Source organism: Dendropsophus ebraccatus, chromosome 1, assembly GCF_027789765.1.
Source record: "Dendropsophus ebraccatus isolate aDenEbr1 chromosome 1, aDenEbr1.pat, whole genome shotgun sequence".
NCBI lineage: Eukaryota > Metazoa > Chordata > Amphibia > Anura > Hylidae > Dendropsophus > Dendropsophus ebraccatus.
The window spans coordinates 216,057,084-216,076,430 of record NC_091454.1 but is presented as its reverse complement, the minus strand read 5'-3'; the positions used below and the strand labels follow the sequence as shown (position 1 = coordinate 216,076,430).

Here is a 19,347-nt window from a genome sequence, read left to right as displayed (position 1 = left end):
CATGTCTCCCACCTGTGCAACCACATACTGTATCTCCATCCCTGGTCATTGCAGTGGAATCTAAATGTACTGAACAAGGTCTGTCAGTGGTTTCTATGACTTCTGCCTTATTTCTACTGTATATTTACTATTTCTTAACTCTATTCCTTTGTTTGCTGTAATCTGCATAATCCTCTCATTTCTACTTTCTCTCTATCCTCTATTGTGCAATGGTCTTCTATGGAGCTGGATGGTTTCCCGGCAGGATTTATTTTGTAATAGACGTTCCTGGACTAGTCAGGCCGCTGGTTATTTACATAGCTCAGCCCTTATATCTCTCCTGTTACTTATTACAGAGACTGCTGGGTCGGGTGGGGGAGCACAGGCTAAATACCTATATAACCTCCTCCATGTCTCCAGCATAGCACATACCCCAGGAGGCATCATGGGGTGCAGAGCTCTGTGTCTCATTCTACTATATGGCCTCATTGGGACCTACGCACAGCCACAGTGAGTATAACCTGCACCCACATCCCTAATGGCTTCTCTCTTCCCTCTCGGCCTTGACTGATTGATCTCTATTTATACCAAAATATGGGAAATCTATTCATCAAGACCGGTGGGGCAAGAAGTTGTTGCCAGGGAACACCCCATAGTTTTGCTTTGTGGCCCATTTATTTTCCCTGTGGATTAGAACCAAGTTGCAAAATAACCAAACTGAGGACAGGAGAGGCGCTGTTTCTAAAGAAAGCAGAAAGCACGTTTTCCTAAGCCTGGATCACCCTGGGTACTTAGCAACTTTTAGTGAAGGTCCGCTTACTGAGGTCTATTGTCAGGTGAAGGTGCGAGCTGAACATCAGTAGGAAACTTGTTTTGTTACTTTACACAAACGTTCAACTATTTACATACAGAATTGATGCTTATTAGTGGGAAAACTGGCAGTATTTCTCTCTCACCAGCCCTTTAAAATTAGGTACAAAGACGGTGACTGCCCCCAGTAAAATATAGCCCCAATGCGCTCCATCAGTAGTATATAGCCCCCCTGTGCACTCTCCCCCAGTAGTATATTGCCCCCCTGTGCACTCGCCCAATAGTATATAGCCCCCATGTGTGCTCTCCCCCAGTAGTATATAGATCCCTGTGTGCTCTCCACAGTAGTATATAGCCCCCCTGTGTGCTCTCCACAGTAGTATATAGCCCCCGTGTGCTCTCCACAGTAGTATATAGCCTACCCTGTGTGCTCTCCCCCAATATTATATAGCCCCCTGTGTGCTCCCCCAGAAGTATATAGACCCCCTGTGCGCTCACGAAGTAGTATATAGACCTGCGTGCTCTCCCCAGTAGTATATAGCCCCCCTGTGCGCTCCCCCAGTAGTATAAAAAACCCCTGTGCTCTCTCCCACAGTAGTATATAGCCACCCTGTGCGCTTCCCCAGTAGTATATAGCTCTTGTGTCCTCTCCCCCCCAGTAGTATATAGCCCCCCTGTGCGCTCTCCCCAGTAGTATACACGCCCCTGAGCGCTGTCCCGCTGTAGTATATATCCTCCCTGTGCGCACTCCCCCTGTAGTATAAAGCCCGCATGTGCGCTTTCCCCCTGTAGTATATAGACCCCTTGTGCGCTCTCCCACTGTAGTATATAACCCCCCTGTGCACTATCCTCCTGTGTGTTCTCCCCTAGTAAAATATAGTCCACGTGTGCACTCTCCCCCTGTAGTATATAGCCCCCCTATGCACACTCCCCCTCCCATGTAGCCCCCCTGTGGGCTCTACCCCAATAGTATATAGCCCCTCCTGTGCACTTTCCCCCTGTAGTATATAGCCCCCCTGTACAATTTTCCCCAGTAGTATATAGCCGCCCTGTGCGCTCTCTTCCTGTAGTATATAGCCCCAGTGTGCACTCTCCCCTGTAGTATATAGCCCCCTGTGATCTCTCCCCCTGTAGTATATAGCCCCCCTGTGTGCTCTCCCCCAATATTATATAGCCCCCTGTGTGCTCCCCCAGAAGTATATAGACCCCCTGTGCCCTCACGCAGTAGTATATAGACCTCCTGCGCACTCTCCCCAGTAGTATATAGCCCCCCTGTGCGCTCCCCCAGTAGTATAAAAAACCCCTGTGCGCTCTCCCCCAGTAGTATATAGCCCCCCTGTGCGCTCTCCCCAGTAGTATACACGCCCATGAGCGCTGTCCCGCTGTAGTATATAGCCTCCCTGTGTGCACTCCCCCTGTAGTATATAGCCCGCATATGAGCTTTACCCCTGTAGTATATAGACCCCTTGTGTGCTCTCCCATTGTAGTATATAACCCCCCCTGTGCACTATCCTCCTGTGTGCTCTTCCCTAGTAAAATATAGTCCCCGTGTGCACTCTCCCCCTGTAGTATATAGCCCCAGTGTGCACTCTCCCCTGTAGTATATAGCCCCCTGTGTGCTCTCCCCCAATATTATATAGCCCCCTGTGTGCTCCCCCAGAAGTATATAGACCCCCTGTGCGCTCACGCAGTAGTATATAGACCTCCTGCGCGCTCTCCCCAGTAGTATATAGCCCCCCTGTGCGCTCCCCCAGTAGTATAAAAAACCCCTGTGCGCTCTCCCCCAGTAGTATATAACCCCCCTGTGCGCTTCCCCAGTAGTATATAGCTCTTGTGTGCTCTCTCCCCCAGTAGTATATAGCCCCCCTGTGCGCTCTCCCCAGTAGTATACACGCCCCTGAGCGCTGTCCCGCTGTAGTATATATCCTCCCTGTGAGCACTCCCCCTGTAGTATATAGCCCGCATGTGCGCTTTCCCCCTATAGTATATAGCCCCCCTGTGCAATTTCCCCCAGTAGTATATAGCCGCCCTGTGCGCTCTCTTCCTGTAGTATATAGCCCCGGTGTGCACTCTCACCTGTAGTATATAGCCCCCTGTGATCTCTCCCCCTGTAGTATATAGCCCCCCTGTGTGTTCTCCCCCAGTAGCATATAGCCCCCGTGTGCGCTCCCCCAGTAAAATATTGCCCCCATATGCGTTCCCCCAGTAGTATGGAGGACCCCTGTTCGCTCACCCCTTATAATATATTGCCCCCCCCCCTGCGCTCTCCCCCAGTATTATATAGCCCCTTGTGTGCTCTCTCAGTAGTAGATAGACCCCGTGCGCGCTCTTCCCCAGTAGTATATAGCAACACCGTGCACTTTCCCCCTGTAGTATATAGCCCCCTTGTGCACTCTCCCGCAGTATTATATAGACCCTTGTGCGCTCCCTCAGTAGTATATAGACCCCGTGTGCGCTCTCCCCAGTAGTACATAGCCCGCCGTGCACTTTTTCACTGTAGTATGTAGCCCCACGTGTGCTCTCCTCCTGTAGTACATAGATTCCCTGTGCGCTCTCCCCCTCTAGTATATAGCCCCTCTGTGCGCTCTCCCCTGTAGTATATAGCCCTCTGTGTGCTCTCCCCCTGTAGTATATAGCTCCCCTGTGCGCTCTCCCCCTGTAGTATATAGCCCCATGTGCGCTCTGCCCCTGTACTATATAGCCCCCCTGTGCGCTCTCCATCAGTAGTATATGTCCCCCCTGTGCGCTCTGCCCCTGTAGTATATAGCCCCCCTGTGCGCTCTCTCCCTGTAGTATATAGCAACTCTTTGCACTCTCTCCCTGTAGTATGTAGCCCCCCTGTGCTCTTTCCTCATGTAGTATATAGCCCCGCTGTGTGCTCTTCCCCTGTAGTATATAGCCCCCCTGTGTGCTCTCCCCAGTAGTATATAGCCCCCCCTGTGCACTCTCCCCCTGTAGTATATAGCCCCTCTCTGGGCTCTTCCCCTGTAGTATATAGCCCCTCTGTGCACTCTCCTTAGTAGTATATAGCCCCCTGTGCGCTGTCCCCCTGTAGTATGTAGCCCCCCTGTGCCCTCTCCCCTGTAGTATATAGCCCCCATGTGCACTCTCCCCTGTAGTATATAGCCCCCTGTATGCTCTCCCCCTGTATTATATAGCCCCCCCTGTGTGCTCTCCCCTAGTAGTATATATCCCCCTGTGTGCTTTCCCCCTGTAGTATATAGTCCCCCTTTGTGCACTTACCCTGTAGTATATAGCCCCCCGTGCGCTCTTCCCCAATAGTATATAGCCCCCTGTGCGCTCTTCCCCAGAAGTATATAGCCCCCCCTGTGTGCTCTTCCCTAGTAGTATATAGCCCCCTGTGCGCTCTCCCCCTCCCACATAGCCCCCCTGTGCACTCTCCCCCTGTAGTATATAGACCCCTGTGCACTCCCTCAGTAGTATATAGCCCCCTGTGCGCTCTCCCCCATTAGTATATATCCCCCCTGTGCACTCTCCCCCTGTAGTATATAGCCCCCTGTGTGCACCCCCAGTAGTATATAGCTCTTGTGTTCTCTCTTCCCCAGTAGTAAATAGCCCCCCCCCGTGCGCTCTCCCCAGTAGTATACATGCCCCTGTGCGCTGTCCTGCCATAATATATAGCCTCCCTGTTCGCACTCCCCCTGTAGTATATAGCCCACCTGTGCCCTCTCCCCCTGTAGTATTTAGACCCCTTGTGCGCTCTCCCCCGTAGTATATAGCCCGCCTTTGCGCTCTCCCCCTGCGTGCTCTCCCCCAGTAAAATAAAGTCCCTGTGTGCACTCTCCTCCTGTAGTTTATAGTCCCCCTTTCTGCACTCCCCCTGTAGTATAAAGCCCACCCGTGCGCTCTTCCCCAATAGTATATTTCCCCCCTTTGCGCTCTCCCCCTGTAGTATATAGCCCCCCATGCGCTCTTCCCCAGAAGTATATAGCCCCCCTGTGCTCTCTTCGCCAGTAGTATATAGCCCCCCTGTGCACTCTCCCCCTCCCACATACCCCCCTGTGCACTTTCCCCCTGTAGTATAAAGCCCCCCTGTGCACTCCCTCAGTAGTATATAGCCCCCCTGTGCGCTTCCCCCTGTAGTATAAAGCATCCCTTTGCGCTCTCCCCCTGTAGTATATAGCCTCCCTGTGCGCTCTCTCCCTGTAGTATATAGCCCCCCTGTGCGCTCTCCCCCTGTTGTTTACAGCCCCCCTGTGCACCCCCCCAGTAGTATATAGCACCCCTGTGTGCTCTCGCCCTCTAGTATACAGCCCCCTGTGCGCTCTCCCCCAGTAGTATATAGCCCCCTTTGCGCTCCCCCTGTAGTATATAGACCCCCATGTGCTCTCTCCCCCAGTAGTATATAGCCCCCCCTGTGCTCTCCCCCCAGTAGTATATAGCCCCCCTGTGCGCTCTCCCCAGTAGTATATAGCCCCCCCGTGTGCTCTCCCCCTGTAGTATATAGCCCGCCTGTGCGCTCTCCCCAAGTAGTATATAGCAACTCTGTGCTCTCTCCCCCTGTAGTAAATAACCCCCCCCATGCACTCTCCCCCTGTAGTATATAGTCCCCCTGTGCTCCCCCTGTAGTATATAGCCCCTCTGTGTGCTCTCCCCCTGTAGTATATAGCCCCCCTGTGCGCTCTCCCCAGTAGTATATAGCCTCCCTTTGCGCTCTCTCCCAATAGTATATATCCCCCTGTGCACTCTCCCTCTGTAGTATATAGTCTCCCCAGTGCGCTCTTCCCCGTAGTATATAGCCCCCCTGTGCACTCTCCCCAGTAGTATATAGCCTCCCTTTGTGCTCTCTCCCAATAGTATATATCCCCCTGTGCACTCTCCCTCTGTAGTATATAGTCTACCCAGTGCGCTCTTCCCCGTAGTATATAGCCCCCCTGTGCACTCTCCCCCAGTACTGTATAACCCTCTGTGCGCTCTCCCCCTGTAGTATATAGCCCCCTGTGTGCTCTCTCCCAGTAGTATATAGCCCCCGTGTGTGCTCTCTCCCTGTAGTATATAGCCCTCTGTGCTCTCCCCCAGTAGTATATAGCCCCCCTGTGCGACTTTGGCCTTGTAGTATATAGACCCCTTTGCGCTCTCCCAGTAGTATGTAGCCCCTGTGCACTCTCCCCCTCCCATATAGCATATAGCCCCCTGTGCACTCCCCCCCTCCTATATAGAATATAACATAAAAAAAAAAAAACACTTATACTCACCTGTGTCCGGGCGTCTCCTCTCCTCTTCCCCTCTTGTGGCTGACAGGGAGGGAGCCAATGGCCTACTCTCTGTCAGCGCTGCTTTAAGGTAACTATGAGCGCTCGCTACGAGCGCTCCTAGTTACTGTGCAGAGGGGAGCAGCGCAGCTCAGTACACAGGTATACTGAGCTGCAGCAGGGGTCGGGATAGCTGTTCTCTGCTGTCCGCCAGTTAAGGACCCCTGGTCTATAATCTGTGCAATCTGATCAGTGTCCAGGTATTGGATTTGCACACAGATATGATGGGAATTCGTTTATCATACTATATATGAAATTAATAAAATTTGAACGAGAATTTATTAAAATGATTACTATTGAAAACTATGGGGGCAGTGGCCTAGCTACCATAGAGGGAAGGTAGGCAGTTGCTATGGGGCCTGTGCAGGAGGGGGGCCCGGGAGAGAGCGTGTGTCCTTCTGCTTAACCCCTTATGTACTGAAGTGTGTAAGTTTCCCAATGTTTACTTACATGCTGCAACACAAAAAAGAGTTAACAAGCAGAAGACAGAGATTTCACTTCACTGCACTGATAACCTCTGACCTCTGTTCTCCAGCTGCACAAGTAGGAAAGGGAAATGTGCAGAGCTCCATGTAGAGGTCAGGGGTTATCAGTGCACTAGCAGTAAAGTATATATATATATATATATATATATATATATATATATATATATACACACATACGTGTGTGTGTGTGTGTGTGTGTGTGCAGTGCTTTGTGTTGTGCCCCTTAAACATTTTTGCTATGGGGCCCCATGAATCCTAGCTACGGACATTTATTATGGTGCGGAGTGGCCATTTTCTGGTGTTGAGGGGTCAGATGCAAATAAATGTATCCACACTCTTTTTGGGCAAATAAATTTTCGCATTGGGGTCCTCTACGTCTAAAACGACTTTATAAATGCCCCTCCCCCCGTGTGTTTCACCATAAATAAAGGTATGTGTTTCATCCACTAATGGCTTATCTTCCCCAAACAGTTGAACCGACAGATGATATTGGGGGAGAATCAGGGGGCCCCGAGTCACAGTAGACAGTTGGCCAGTCCAAATGACTGGAAATGTTCCTGATACTTAAAAAATGGCCGATGTAATACCCATCCACAAGAAGGGGAGTAGAGAAGAGGCCATTATAGTATAGGAGAAACATTGATGAAAACGCTTCTATAAAAAAGAAAAAAGGTAATAGGTAACACAAAAAAAACTAGTTGTTTTATACACTTTATACACCTTTATGATATTTTTTATTTTTATTATTTATTTTTTCCTAATTTTTTCATTGTTTTCATATGCTTTTGTACCGCATTCCCTAACCCGCTGTGTTGCACTATAAGGGCCCCGGGGGTTATGTATTTGTATGGTTTATGCTTTTGATGTATCCTGGACTAGACAGAAAGATACTGCAGGTTTAAGATTATTTTTTATTACATTTTATTACAATAAATTGATATATATTATCAGATTTTGCTTTGAGGACTGGTATGTTTGGAATTTGTAGTCACTGTGTACATTGGATGGTGTATTCCAGTTAACCTCAGCTAAATCAGATACAGGTGAGCTGCACCTTAGATGGTTACTGTGTACTTGGAAAAATCTATCCGGTTTAAACAGACGCTAGACGCTACGTCTCAGGGCCGCTCAGCCACTCATTGAAGGAGGCGGGATCCGAGCGGACTTCAAATGGATCCCGCCATCTTCACGTAGTGTCTCTGGCGGCATCAGACACCCGGAAGCGGCCGGGGACCGGAGCGCCGTGATGCGGGACTCGCCGCTGGAACCGGGGAGGTAAGTGGACGTCTTTTATTTCAGCCACCTCCTCCCTGGTCCCCCCCCCAAAAAAAAGTACCCCCACGCTGGAGCACCCCTTTAAGCTTTACTAGATAAGTGTGCAGTAACCTGGGGTTGCTAGGTGTTGGGATTAGAAGTGGAATAGGTGTTAGGGGTACCAACAAGCCCTTGTCACAGTGGCCAGGAGTGGTATGCCCACCCCAAGTATACTGGTATAGGACTTTTTAGGTACAACAGGTGTAGGTATAAAACCATAGAGTCTTAAAGAAGTTAACAACTTTAGTGACCAACTCTTCAGTGCAATCCACAAAAATAATGCTCAGCCAAATAAGGGACAAAGTATTATAATCCTTTCTCCTGATGGACAACACAGACGGCTTAGACTGGGTACTTGAGGTATATATTTAGGTGGAAGTGTAGTGAGACTTGACTTGTGGAAGGGTAAGGGGCTACCTAGGGGCCTTATCTAATTAGCGTCAGTACTCGGTCGGGGCAACGTCGCATAAATCTTGATAGAAGAACTCGTACTCACGGTTTAGAAAGATTCCGCCTTCTGCCAGGTCTAGTAGCACAGACCTGCGCTTGCCCAAGGTATGGCTAGCCACTCAAGGTTCCACAAGATGTTCGAGCGAAGATCAATGGAGTACTTCAGCTTTATCTGCTCTTTGCTCCTCTGCAGACAAACCCATAACTTTTCTGTAACGTCCTGACATTATATCTAAGGCTATGTTAACACTACGTAAGTTCTGTAGTAATCACGGCCATTGTAACAACCATCCGGCTTCTGAGGAGTGTATACACATAGGAAGACATTTATCAAGCCAAAAAGGTGTATTCTTTTGCGGAAAATGGCCAGATGCGAGGGGGGGGGGGGGGGGGGGGAACAGGGGAGCACAGACTCTGGGTCCGCTTGATTTATCATTTTTTTACAGAAGAATGATCAGGAAACCTACGCTAGCTCTGAGCTGGCGTAGGTTTCCTCGGTGCACACACTGGTGCGCTCAGGATTTATGTGGAGGCAGTGCACCTCTAAATAAATCTGAGTACTGTCAGAGCTGCAGGGACATTTTTAAGCCCGGCGCAGAAATAAATATCCCCCATAGTATACACTCCGGCTATAATGCTGTATGGGTGAGCGGTGCACATGCACCAAACTATGTGAATGTGTATAAATCCTCCCCTATGAGAACAAACAGTGAAAGAGCCAGAGAGATCCAGTGCTTGCAGTACATCTCAGACAGAACACCAGGGATCAGTGGTATCTATTATACTGGTCTAACAACTATACACTCCACACAAGGGGGGACATGTATTAAGGTGCGTATCGGCGGAAAGTGCCAATTTGAGTATTATTTTATTCGCAAATGGCTGATTTGCGAATAAAATATTTGCATATCGGCACTTTCCGCCGGGAACGCCAGGGGGTGTGGAGGGGGCGGGACGGGGGGACTCAGAGTCCGCGCGATTTATCTTTTGCTCCGGCAAAAGATACGGCAAAAAACCTACTCCACCTTTTAGGTGCCGTAGGTTTTCTGCCGCGCGCACCGACGCGCACTGGATTTATGTAGAGGCGGTACGCCTCAACATAAATCTACGTAGCACCGGTTCTACCACAGTTCTACCACATTTGTGCTGACCACACACTTGAAGCATTACAGTATAATGACCATATGGCTATTTATATGACTATCTAGTTGTTTTATACACTTTATACACCTTTATGATATTTTTTTATTTTTATTATCTATTTTTTCATTATTTTTTCATTGTTTTCATATGCTTTTGTACCGCATTCCCTAACCCGCTGTGTTGCACTATAAGGGCCCCGGGGGTTATGTATTTGTATGGTTTATGCTTTTAATGTATCCTGGACTAGACAGAAAGATACTGCAGGTTTAAGATTATTTTTTATTACATTTTATTACAATAAATTGATATATATTATCAGATTTTGCTTTGAGGACTGGTATGTTTGGAATTTGTAGTCACTGTGTACATTGGATGGTGTATTCCAGTTAACCTCAGCTAAATCAGATACAGGTGAGCTGCACCTTATATCGTTACTGTGTACCTGGAAAAATCTATCCGGTTTAAACAAAAGACTGCAGCCCTCCAATTGTAGGCCCTGGACATGCTGGAACCAAGTATTTTTGTAGTCTGTTTCTTGTGTTTTAGATTATCTATCTATGTATCTCCTATCTATTTTCTATCGTCCTTCTTTTGGTAGGACTGGTATTAGAATATTTTGGGCAGATATAAAATACTGATCTTTCTCTCCATGTGTTTCCTCCACTAGATGCAGCCTGATAACCCCCAGCGTGCTGCGTGTGGACAGTGAAGAGACCATTGTAGTAGATGGACATGGCTCTGCGTTTGATGCCGACATCACAATCCAAGACTTTCCCCAGAAGAAACTCACGTTGGTTACGAGCAGAGTCTCTGTGAACGGCAATAACCATTACTTTGGAGATGTGAAGTTGACGGTAAGATCCCAGTCTATTAAGAATCCTGTAATCATTAGGTGACACATCACTTACCTCTCCTTGTCCTTGTGTAATGGTGCGTTTACACAAAACGATTATTGGCCCGATCGTACGATTAGCGATGTCGGATAAACGATTTTTTTTCATAACAATCAGCGTATAGATATATCGTAACGAAATTCGCTCTGCGATCATTTTGCGATCGTTTAAGCCTATCTCACACATTGGTTAAATCGGCGAACGACTGTTCACATGGAACGATTTGCGAATTTTTTGCGTACGATGAACGACGATTTGATAACCTGTTGAAAGATCAAAATGTACGATTTATCGTGCGTAGTTCGATCGTTCGCTGCGTTTACACGTACGATTATCGTTCGAATTCGACCGTTATCGCGCAAATTCGCACGATAATCGTTACGTGTAAACGCAGCATAAGGGTGACCCATGTTTTTAGATGATGTCCATTACAGATGGGTTACCTAAATTATGCTTAGATATTTAGCTTCTGAATTGTATTTTTCTACGTCTCACCATTGTCCTCAATGTTCACTGATGGATTCCTCCTTAGGTTCTTATATTCCTCACTTTCTAGATTCTTCTTTAGTGACTCCAGTGTTTTTATGTTCCAGCTCTCCTTTATCTTCTAGCTATGACTTTGTCTCTATATCTGGTCTCAGTCCAGTAAATGTAGTTCTTGGTAACCTCATCTAGTTAACATTTTGAATGTTAATGAGTTTTCCCTGAGTCCTATTGGCAGCACAACAGATGGGGTGTCTCCGCCCCTGTGAACCCATGGACAAGGGAATATATTTAAGTTAAAATCAAAAACTTCACCACCTCTAGTATAACTAGCCCCCTCATGCATCTGCCCCCCTGAGTAAATTTTAAAGTACATTATAGGGAGGGAGTCTTGTGCTGCTAATAGGACTCAGGGAAAACACATTAACATTCAAAATGTTGACTTCCCTATCGTCCTAATTGGCAGCACAACAGATGGGGATTTAGCAAGAAACACCCCCATAGGGAGGGCTCTGTGCCGAAACAGAACTTAGCACAGATCTAGCAAACAATGTTTGCCTAGAAATTAAAGAATTAATTCTATAATGTTTTATGAAGGTGAGTGGAAATGACCATGTTGCAGAATTGCATATCTGGTCTAGAGGAACAGAACACCTTTCCGCCCATGAAGTGGACACAGCTCTCGTACAGTGTGCCCTAGTAAATTCTGGAGGTTGTTCTCCCGTCGCTGAATAGCTTGAATTAATACATTCGCATATCCAGCGGGATATGGAGGGCTTTCACGCCTTCTTGCCCTTGTAACGTCCGTGGAAAAGAACTAGTAAATTCTCTTCTTTCCTGAAGGAGGAAGTCCTTAGTAGATACACTTTTAGTGCTCTGACTACGTCAAGGGTTGAAAAGTCTTCTCCATCCTCTAAAGATTCTGGAGCAAATTGTGGTAGCACAATGGAATGATTTATATTGGAGAAGGAAGAGTACTTCGGACGGAAATCTGGTAGATACCTCAAATTCACCCTTCCTTCCAAAAAGGTAGTGTATGGCTCTTTAGCTGCTAGCGCTTGCAGCTCCCCTACTCTCTTGGCTGTAGTCACTGCCAAGAGAAAGGCCACCATTAACGTTAGATACTTAACCTCTACTGAGTCCAGAGGTTCGAATGGTGGTTTACATAATTGCTTCAGGACCAACCCGAGGTCCCAGGCAGGCACAGGTTGAATAACAATAGGACGCAGTCTGGATATTGCCCTTGTGAAGTCCTTCACCTCCTTTATCTGAAGAAGTCTTCTATTAAGGAAGGATGACAGAGCTGCTATTTGAACCCGGATGGAATTGGGTTTAAGTCCTTTGTCAAACCGATCTTGAAGGAAATCCAGAATCTGCGCCACTGTAGGATTCTCTGGATTAATCTGCTTTGTGTTAGCCCAGTTTTGGAATATTTTAGCGATCCTTCTATATGACTTATTGGTCGCCTCACTCCTAGAGTGAGTAAGCGTTTCCAATACTTTTTGAGATAGCCCACCGGTTTTCAGTATGGTCCTATTAGTCTCCAGGCTGTCAGATTGAATGCCTTGAGACTCTGGCAGAGCTGGTTGCCCTGGGACATTAGGTCCCTCCTCACCGGTAATTTCCAGTATGTCCCTCTGCTCATGTTCAGGAGCTGTGGAAACCAGCATCTCTTTGGCCAGAAGGGGATAACTGCTATAACATTTGTCTGGTCCTGACGAATTTTGGCTAGTACCCTCGGTATTAGGGGGATTGGTGGGAATACATACGCTAGCTGGAAGTCCCAGGTAATTGACAGGGCGTCCACCGCCACTGGACTGTCTTCCTTGTAAAGGGAGCAGAACCTGTTGAGTTTCGAGTTCTGCCTGGTCGCCATAAGGTCCACTTGTGGCAGACCCCACTGATCCACTAGCTGTCTGAACACAGCCTCGTTAAGTGACCATTCCCCTGGCACAGTGAGTACCCGGCTCAGTCGGTCCGCTATCACATTGTGCGAGCCTTTGATATGGACTGCAGATAACCTTGTTATCCTCCCTTCTGCCCATACGAAGATCCTCTCCACTTCTCTCAGAAGTGTCTGGGTTTCATCTGGGTTGTATCTACTACGAATCCCAGGAAAGCCTTGACTGTTGCAGGCACCAAGTCCGACTTGTCTTGATTTACCACCCAGCCTAGCTAATGGAGGAAATCTAAAACTATGTTGGTCTGCGTGTTTAGGAGGTTGGCTGTTGGTGCCATAATGAGCCAATCGTCTAGATAAGGGATTATCCTTATCCCCTGAAGTCTTAGTACCGCCACTACTGATGAGACTATTTTGGTAAAGACGACAGGCGCTGTGCTTATTCAGAAGGGCAGTACCTTGAACTGCAGGTGTCTGATCTGTCCTTGTAGGGGCAAGGCAATTCTCAGGTATTTCCTGTGGAGTGGGAGAATGGGCACATGAAAATAGGCGTCTTGGAGGTCCAGGGACGCCATGAAATCTCCTGAAAGAATTATGGATTTTACTGATTTTATGGTTTCCATACGGAACCTTTTGGTGATAAACTGATTCAGGTACCGGAGGTCTATTATCAGCCTCCATTTCCCGGATGTTTTTGGAACCAAAAAAATAGAGGAATATACTCCTTTCCCCTTTTCTAGTAGAGGAACTTCCTCCAGGGCGGCTATGGAAATTAAATGTAGGACTTGCTGCTCCAGAATTTCTCCTCTGTTGCCATCCAGTCCTTTTGAAATTAAAAACCTTCCTAAGGGTATGGGTTCTAACTGAAGAGAATATCCATACCGGATAGTACTTATAACCCAGGGATCCTGAATTGTGGATGCCCAGGTTTCTCAAAAATTTGTAAGCCGCCCTCCTACTGGAATCTCTTTGTAGTCAAAAATCGGGCTTCTTTGTGCCCTCCTTTGCCACCTGTCTGGAGGTGCCTCTTCTACGGGAGAAAGTGCCTCTGCCTCTATTGGAATATCTTGATTGTCGCCCCCTCTGTGGGGATCTCCCTCTTTTAAACTGCCTCCGAGCTGTAGGTAATTGAGGAAGGGATTTCCCCTTTTTATCCGACAGCTCCTCCATGAGGGAATCCAACTCTGCACCGAACAACCTCCCTGGGTGATACTCAAGGTTGCAGAGATGGTACTTGGATGGGTTGTCACTTGTCCAAGGCTTTAACCATAAAGCCCTTCTACCCGCGGTAGAAAGGGCCATTGTTCTGGATGCCAACCTGGAAGGCATCACATAGGAAATCAATTGCTATATTGATCTTCTTAAATTGAGAGAGAATGCCATCTCTCTTTACTCCCTTCTCCATGTCTTCTTGAGACTTAGCTAGCCACCTTCTTAGAGACCTAGCTACTTCAAAGGAGGACACCGAAACTGACGTCTGAGCGGTAGCAGCTGAGTATAATCTTTTCAAGGCCACTTACACTCTTCTGTCCATTGGGTCCTTTAAACTGGACCCATCCTCTGCCGGTACTATGGTGCATTTTGAAAGTTTTGCTATGGCCACATCTACTTTAGGCGGAGCCATCCAGTCCTTGGCCTGCTCCTCCCTTACATTATACATCATCTTGAATCTCTTACTGAGGACCGCCGATTTCTCCGGCTTCCTCCATTCTGCCCGGATCATTTCCATAATTTTGTCCTCCAGGTAGAAAGCTCTGCCCCTGGAGGTGGATGGTGCTTCTGCATTTTCAGCGGGACTAATTTCCGCCAATACCTAATTTCCGCCAATGACCTCCTCCTCTTCTGAGGATGCAGAATTTAAATCGGATGATGCGTCAGCTTCATCAATTATAATAAGTTCCTGATCAGAATGTGACTCCGGAGGAGAAGAAAGGCTTCTACGGGCTCTCTTCCTCGGTCTACCCTTTAGGCAGTCCTTCAACTCCCCAATGGACTGCCGAACGAAGTCTTTCACCCAGACCACAACATCTTGAATGGAGGGCTCATCCCTGTTTGGTAGGCTGCTGCGACAGTCCTGGCACAACATTGAATCACCACCATCCGGAATGGGTGTATCTATGGTAAAAACATATTACATTGCGGCTACCTATAGACCCAACCTGATATACTACTGCGAGGTATAGACCTCGACTTACCACACCGGATACAGGATAAATTCTTGCTTTTAGAAGAGGTTTTGCGCCCAAGAGAACCTCTGCCAGATTCCAAGGAAGACATCTATAATACACATGTAGCATTAAAATATACTGTGAAGAATCTCCCCAGCATGTCCATCAGAAAGTCATTTACCTTTGTTTAAAGAATTTCCACTGCCAGAAAAGAAATTCAGCAAAGAGAGCTGCGGCACAGCATGCAATACAGCAACTGGGAACGCCAGACAGCACCTCCTCAGTGAAGCACCTGGTCTAAACGGATGCTTTTGGCACCCTTGGCGCCGACTCCGCCTCCTACCCCCACCCCCTGAGGCACCTCGCACCTCTGAAACGGGCTCGCTATACTGCGGGGTAATCGGTCACAATTCCGGTAAGCCAGCGCTGCTGCCGACATTCCCATTCCTCTCTCTTGCAGTCCTGCGCCTCGCGCTGTCTGCGATGTGCCATAGAAGCCTCCGTTCCGTGTAACGGAGAAAGCGGAAGTCGTCCTCTGACCCTGTGACGTCACTTCCGTCTATACGGCACAATGAAGATGGCGCCACCGCTCTAGTAAACCATGCGGCGCGCGCGATCCTCACAACTCACCTGTAAAGGAAAAACATCCCAGCTGATTAGTAAGTCACAGCCTGGGAGCGTAAATATTTGGGGGGGAAACGCCAAAACGACAGTCTCCACCCCCAGAGTTGTTTCCTAATCCTGAGCACAGCATAAAGCTGCTGTGCACCCATATCCATGGAACACAGAGCATGGGGCTAGTTATACTAGAGGGGTGGAGTTCTTGATTTTAACTGATTAAAATATTCCCTTGTCCATGGGTTCACAGGGGCGGAGACACCCCATCTGTTGTGCTGCCAATTAGGACGATAGGGAATATAACTTTCTACACTTCCGGATCTGCTTTAACTTATCCGGCACTCTTCTCTTTTGAGATGTTACTCTTACAAGTTTGACCTTCCGGCAATATAATAACACAACTAACAATAATACGACAGACAGTATTTCCTGAATTATGGATAAGGACCAGATCTTTAGATATTGAGACTCAATCTACGCAGTGCAATGGGCACATGACCCATCACAGAAACATATTACACAGCAATATAATAGTTAGTGACTGGCTAAATTTTCTGTACTTAATGAGTAACAACTATTGCAGATGAGCTCTGTAGATATGGTTTTCTCTGGTGTCTACAAAAAAAACATCGAGCCTCAGTGAGAAATGTGGTCTATATGCATGGCTACTCCTTAAAGGGATTGTCTCCATTTTTTTTAAATATATGGGGGGAGAGGAGGGGTCGCTTTCCCAAATTTTCGAATATATTTTTTGGCATCGCAGTTGGCAAAATTAAGAAGCTATGGTGGGACTGAGATTGGAACTGACATTAGTAAACACGCGGGTGGAATGGGTGCCAATCTCCTTGCAAGCCTTGATGGAGGTGTATTTAGTCTGGGAGACTGGCCCTCACACAAGGTATTTAATAAAGTTTGGATACAAGCTATTTAATAAAGTTTGGGGAGCATAGAAAACACGCTTATGTGGCATAATCCTAATCTTAAAGAAATTTATAAGATACAAGACTATGGGTGTTGGGAGAAAATAGGAGTAACTAATATAGCACAATTTTTTGTAGATGGGGCATTAGTCCCCTATGAGGAAATAAAAGTAAAATACACTTTACACAAGGGACATAGATTTAGGTATATGAAGGTTAAGAATGCAGTAAGTAAATCCCTAGATAGAGAAAGATTTGTTATAGAAACACATGAGGTGATTGAATAGTTAGGGAATTCACAAGTAAAAAATAAGTCACTAACATTTATATACAAGCGGTTAATGCAGATAACTGCGGACAAGTCCTGTATGAAAGCCAACAAATATTGGAGAGAGGTCCTCGGTTTACATTCTGGAGAGGACGGGGAGCAATTGGGTGTTTGTGAATTTATGTATACATATTTGAGGAGATATATGTAACTGGAATTTTATTGCCTTTTGAAAATAAAAAAATTTCTGTATAAAGAAAAAAAAAAAAATATATATATATATATATATATATATATATATATATATATATATACACACACATATATATACACTCCCCGGCCACTTTATTAGGTAAACATGCTAGTAACGGGTTGGACCCCTTTTGCCTTCAGAACTGCCTCAATTCTTGGTGGCATAGATACAACAAGGTGCTGGAAGCTTCCTCAGAGATTTTGGTCCATATTGACATGATGGCATCACACAGTTGCCGCAGATTTGTCGGCTGCACATCCATGATGCGAATCTCCCGTTCCACCACATCCCAAAGATGCTCTATTGGATTGAGATCTGGTGACTGTGGAGGCCATTGGAGTACAGTAAACTCATTGTCATGTTCAAGAAACCAGTCTGAGATGATTCTAGCTTTATGACATGCCACATTATCCTGCTGAAAGTCGCCATCAGATGTTGGGTACATTGTGGTCATAAAGGGATGGACATGGTCAGCAACAATACTCAGGTAGGCTGTGGCGTTGCAACGATGCTCAATTGGTACCAAGGGGCCCAAAGAGTGCCAAGAAAATATTCCCCACACCATGACACCACCACCACCAGCCTGAACCGTTGATACAGGGCAGGATGGATCCATACTTTCATGTCGTACACGCCAAATTCTGACCCTACCATCCGAATGCCGCAGCAGAAATCGAGACTCATCAGACCAGGCAACGTTTTTCCAATCTTCTACTGTCCAATTTCGATGAGCTTGTGCAAATTGTAGCCTCAGTTTCCTGTTCTTAGCTGAAAGGAGTGGCCCCCGGTGTGGTCTTCTGCTGCTGTAGCCCATCTGCCTCAAAGTTGGACGTACTGTGCGTTCAGAGATGCTCTTCTGCCTACCTTGGTTGTAACGGTTGGCTATTTGAGTCACTGTTGCCTTTCTATCAGCTCGAACCAGTCTGCCCATTCTCCTCTGACCTCTGGCATCAACAAGGCATTTCCGCCCACAGAACTGCCGCTCACTGGATGTTTTTTCTTTTTCGGACCATTCTCTGGTTGTGCGTGAAAATCCCAGTAAATCAGCAGTTTCTGAAATACTCAGACCAGCCCTTCTGGCACCAACAACCATGCCACGTTCAAAGGCACTCAAATCACCTTTCTTCCCCATACTGATGCTCGGTTTGAACTGCAGGAGATTGTTTTGACCATGTCTACATGCCGCCATGTGATTGGCTGATTAGAAATTAAGTGGTAACATGCAGTTGGACAGGTGTACCTAATAAAGTGGCCGGTGAGTGTATATATATATATATATATATATATATATATATATATATATATAGAGAGAGAGAGAGAGAGAGAGAGAGAGAGAGAGAGAGATTAATCAAACATGGTGTAAGGTGAAACTGGCCCAGTTGCCCCTGGCAACCAGTCAGATTCCACCTTTCATTCCTTAAAGACTCTTTGGAAAATGAAAGGTGGAATCTGATTGGTTGCTGGGGCAACTGAGCCAGTTTCACCTTACACCATGTTTGATAAATCTCCTCCATTGTTTCTATGCTGTGGAAGAGGAGAGAGAATATAAATTGTGTATAAAGATATAAAGCTCCACCACTGTGTTACCATATGAGTAATGAAGTATGATATAGTGTTCTCTGAAATCAATGTGCTTGATATCTAGATTCTGAAGCGTGGGAGCCTCTCTCTGTCATTATTATTTGCCTTTAACAGATGAGGGTTCAGAAATAGGGGCCCCGTTCATGTCATAAGTGCCATCATAGGGGAGATCCAACTGGTGGATTTGGTTGTCTTTGTAGTCCCATAGACTTTAAGTAAAGCAGTAATAGGAGTGCCTGACTGTCACTCGGTTGAAATGGGAATCCCAAAAATGAGACTGATCAGACTCTACTGATTAAATTTTAATTATGAAAAAACATTCAAAGAGAACCAATCATCGATGAAAATCAATTTTTTTCCCCCCTAATTAGATGCATTTATTAATATTTGTAAATATAATTGATTACTTTTTTGGCCGTGTTTTTAAACTATTTACTTTTTACTTTCCTATCTCGCGCTGGCTCTTTTCAAAAGAGCCGGCGCGAGACAGGAAGCTCCCATCATACAAAGCGTCAAGGCCGGGCGCCGCCATCTTGATGACGTCACTTGCGTTCCACCGCTGGAACGCAAGAGACTAAATCAAGATGGCGGCGCCGGTCTTGCTGTAGCGGACCAGAGGATCAGGTAAAGTATAAGATACAGACTGCAAAGGCAGTCTGTATCTTCATTTTGTCTATTTATTAAGATACAGACTGGAGCGAATCACATGGCTTCCAGCTTGCTCAGCCCTGATTGGCTGAGCTTGCTGGAAGCCATGTGATGCGCTCCAGCCAATGAAAAGGCTGCCGGTGCGCAAGTGCGCTGGCAGC

General features: G+C 46.7%; 1 protein-coding gene across 1 annotated transcript in view; it reads left to right on the top strand.

The window, feature by feature from the left end:
* The first annotated feature begins 356 nt into the window (after nt 1-356).
* The window catches only part of LOC138769625 (complement C3-like), a 91,689-nt gene continuing 72,698 nt past the window's right edge, over nt 357-19,347 (top strand). The window contains exons 1-2 of the mRNA XM_069948222.1: nt 357-489; nt 10,122-10,308. Of these exons, the coding sequence (XP_069804323.1) occupies nt 425-489; nt 10,122-10,308 (252 nt within the window). The 5' untranslated portion in view covers nt 357-424. The remainder of the gene's footprint in view (nt 490-10,121; nt 10,309-19,347) is intronic.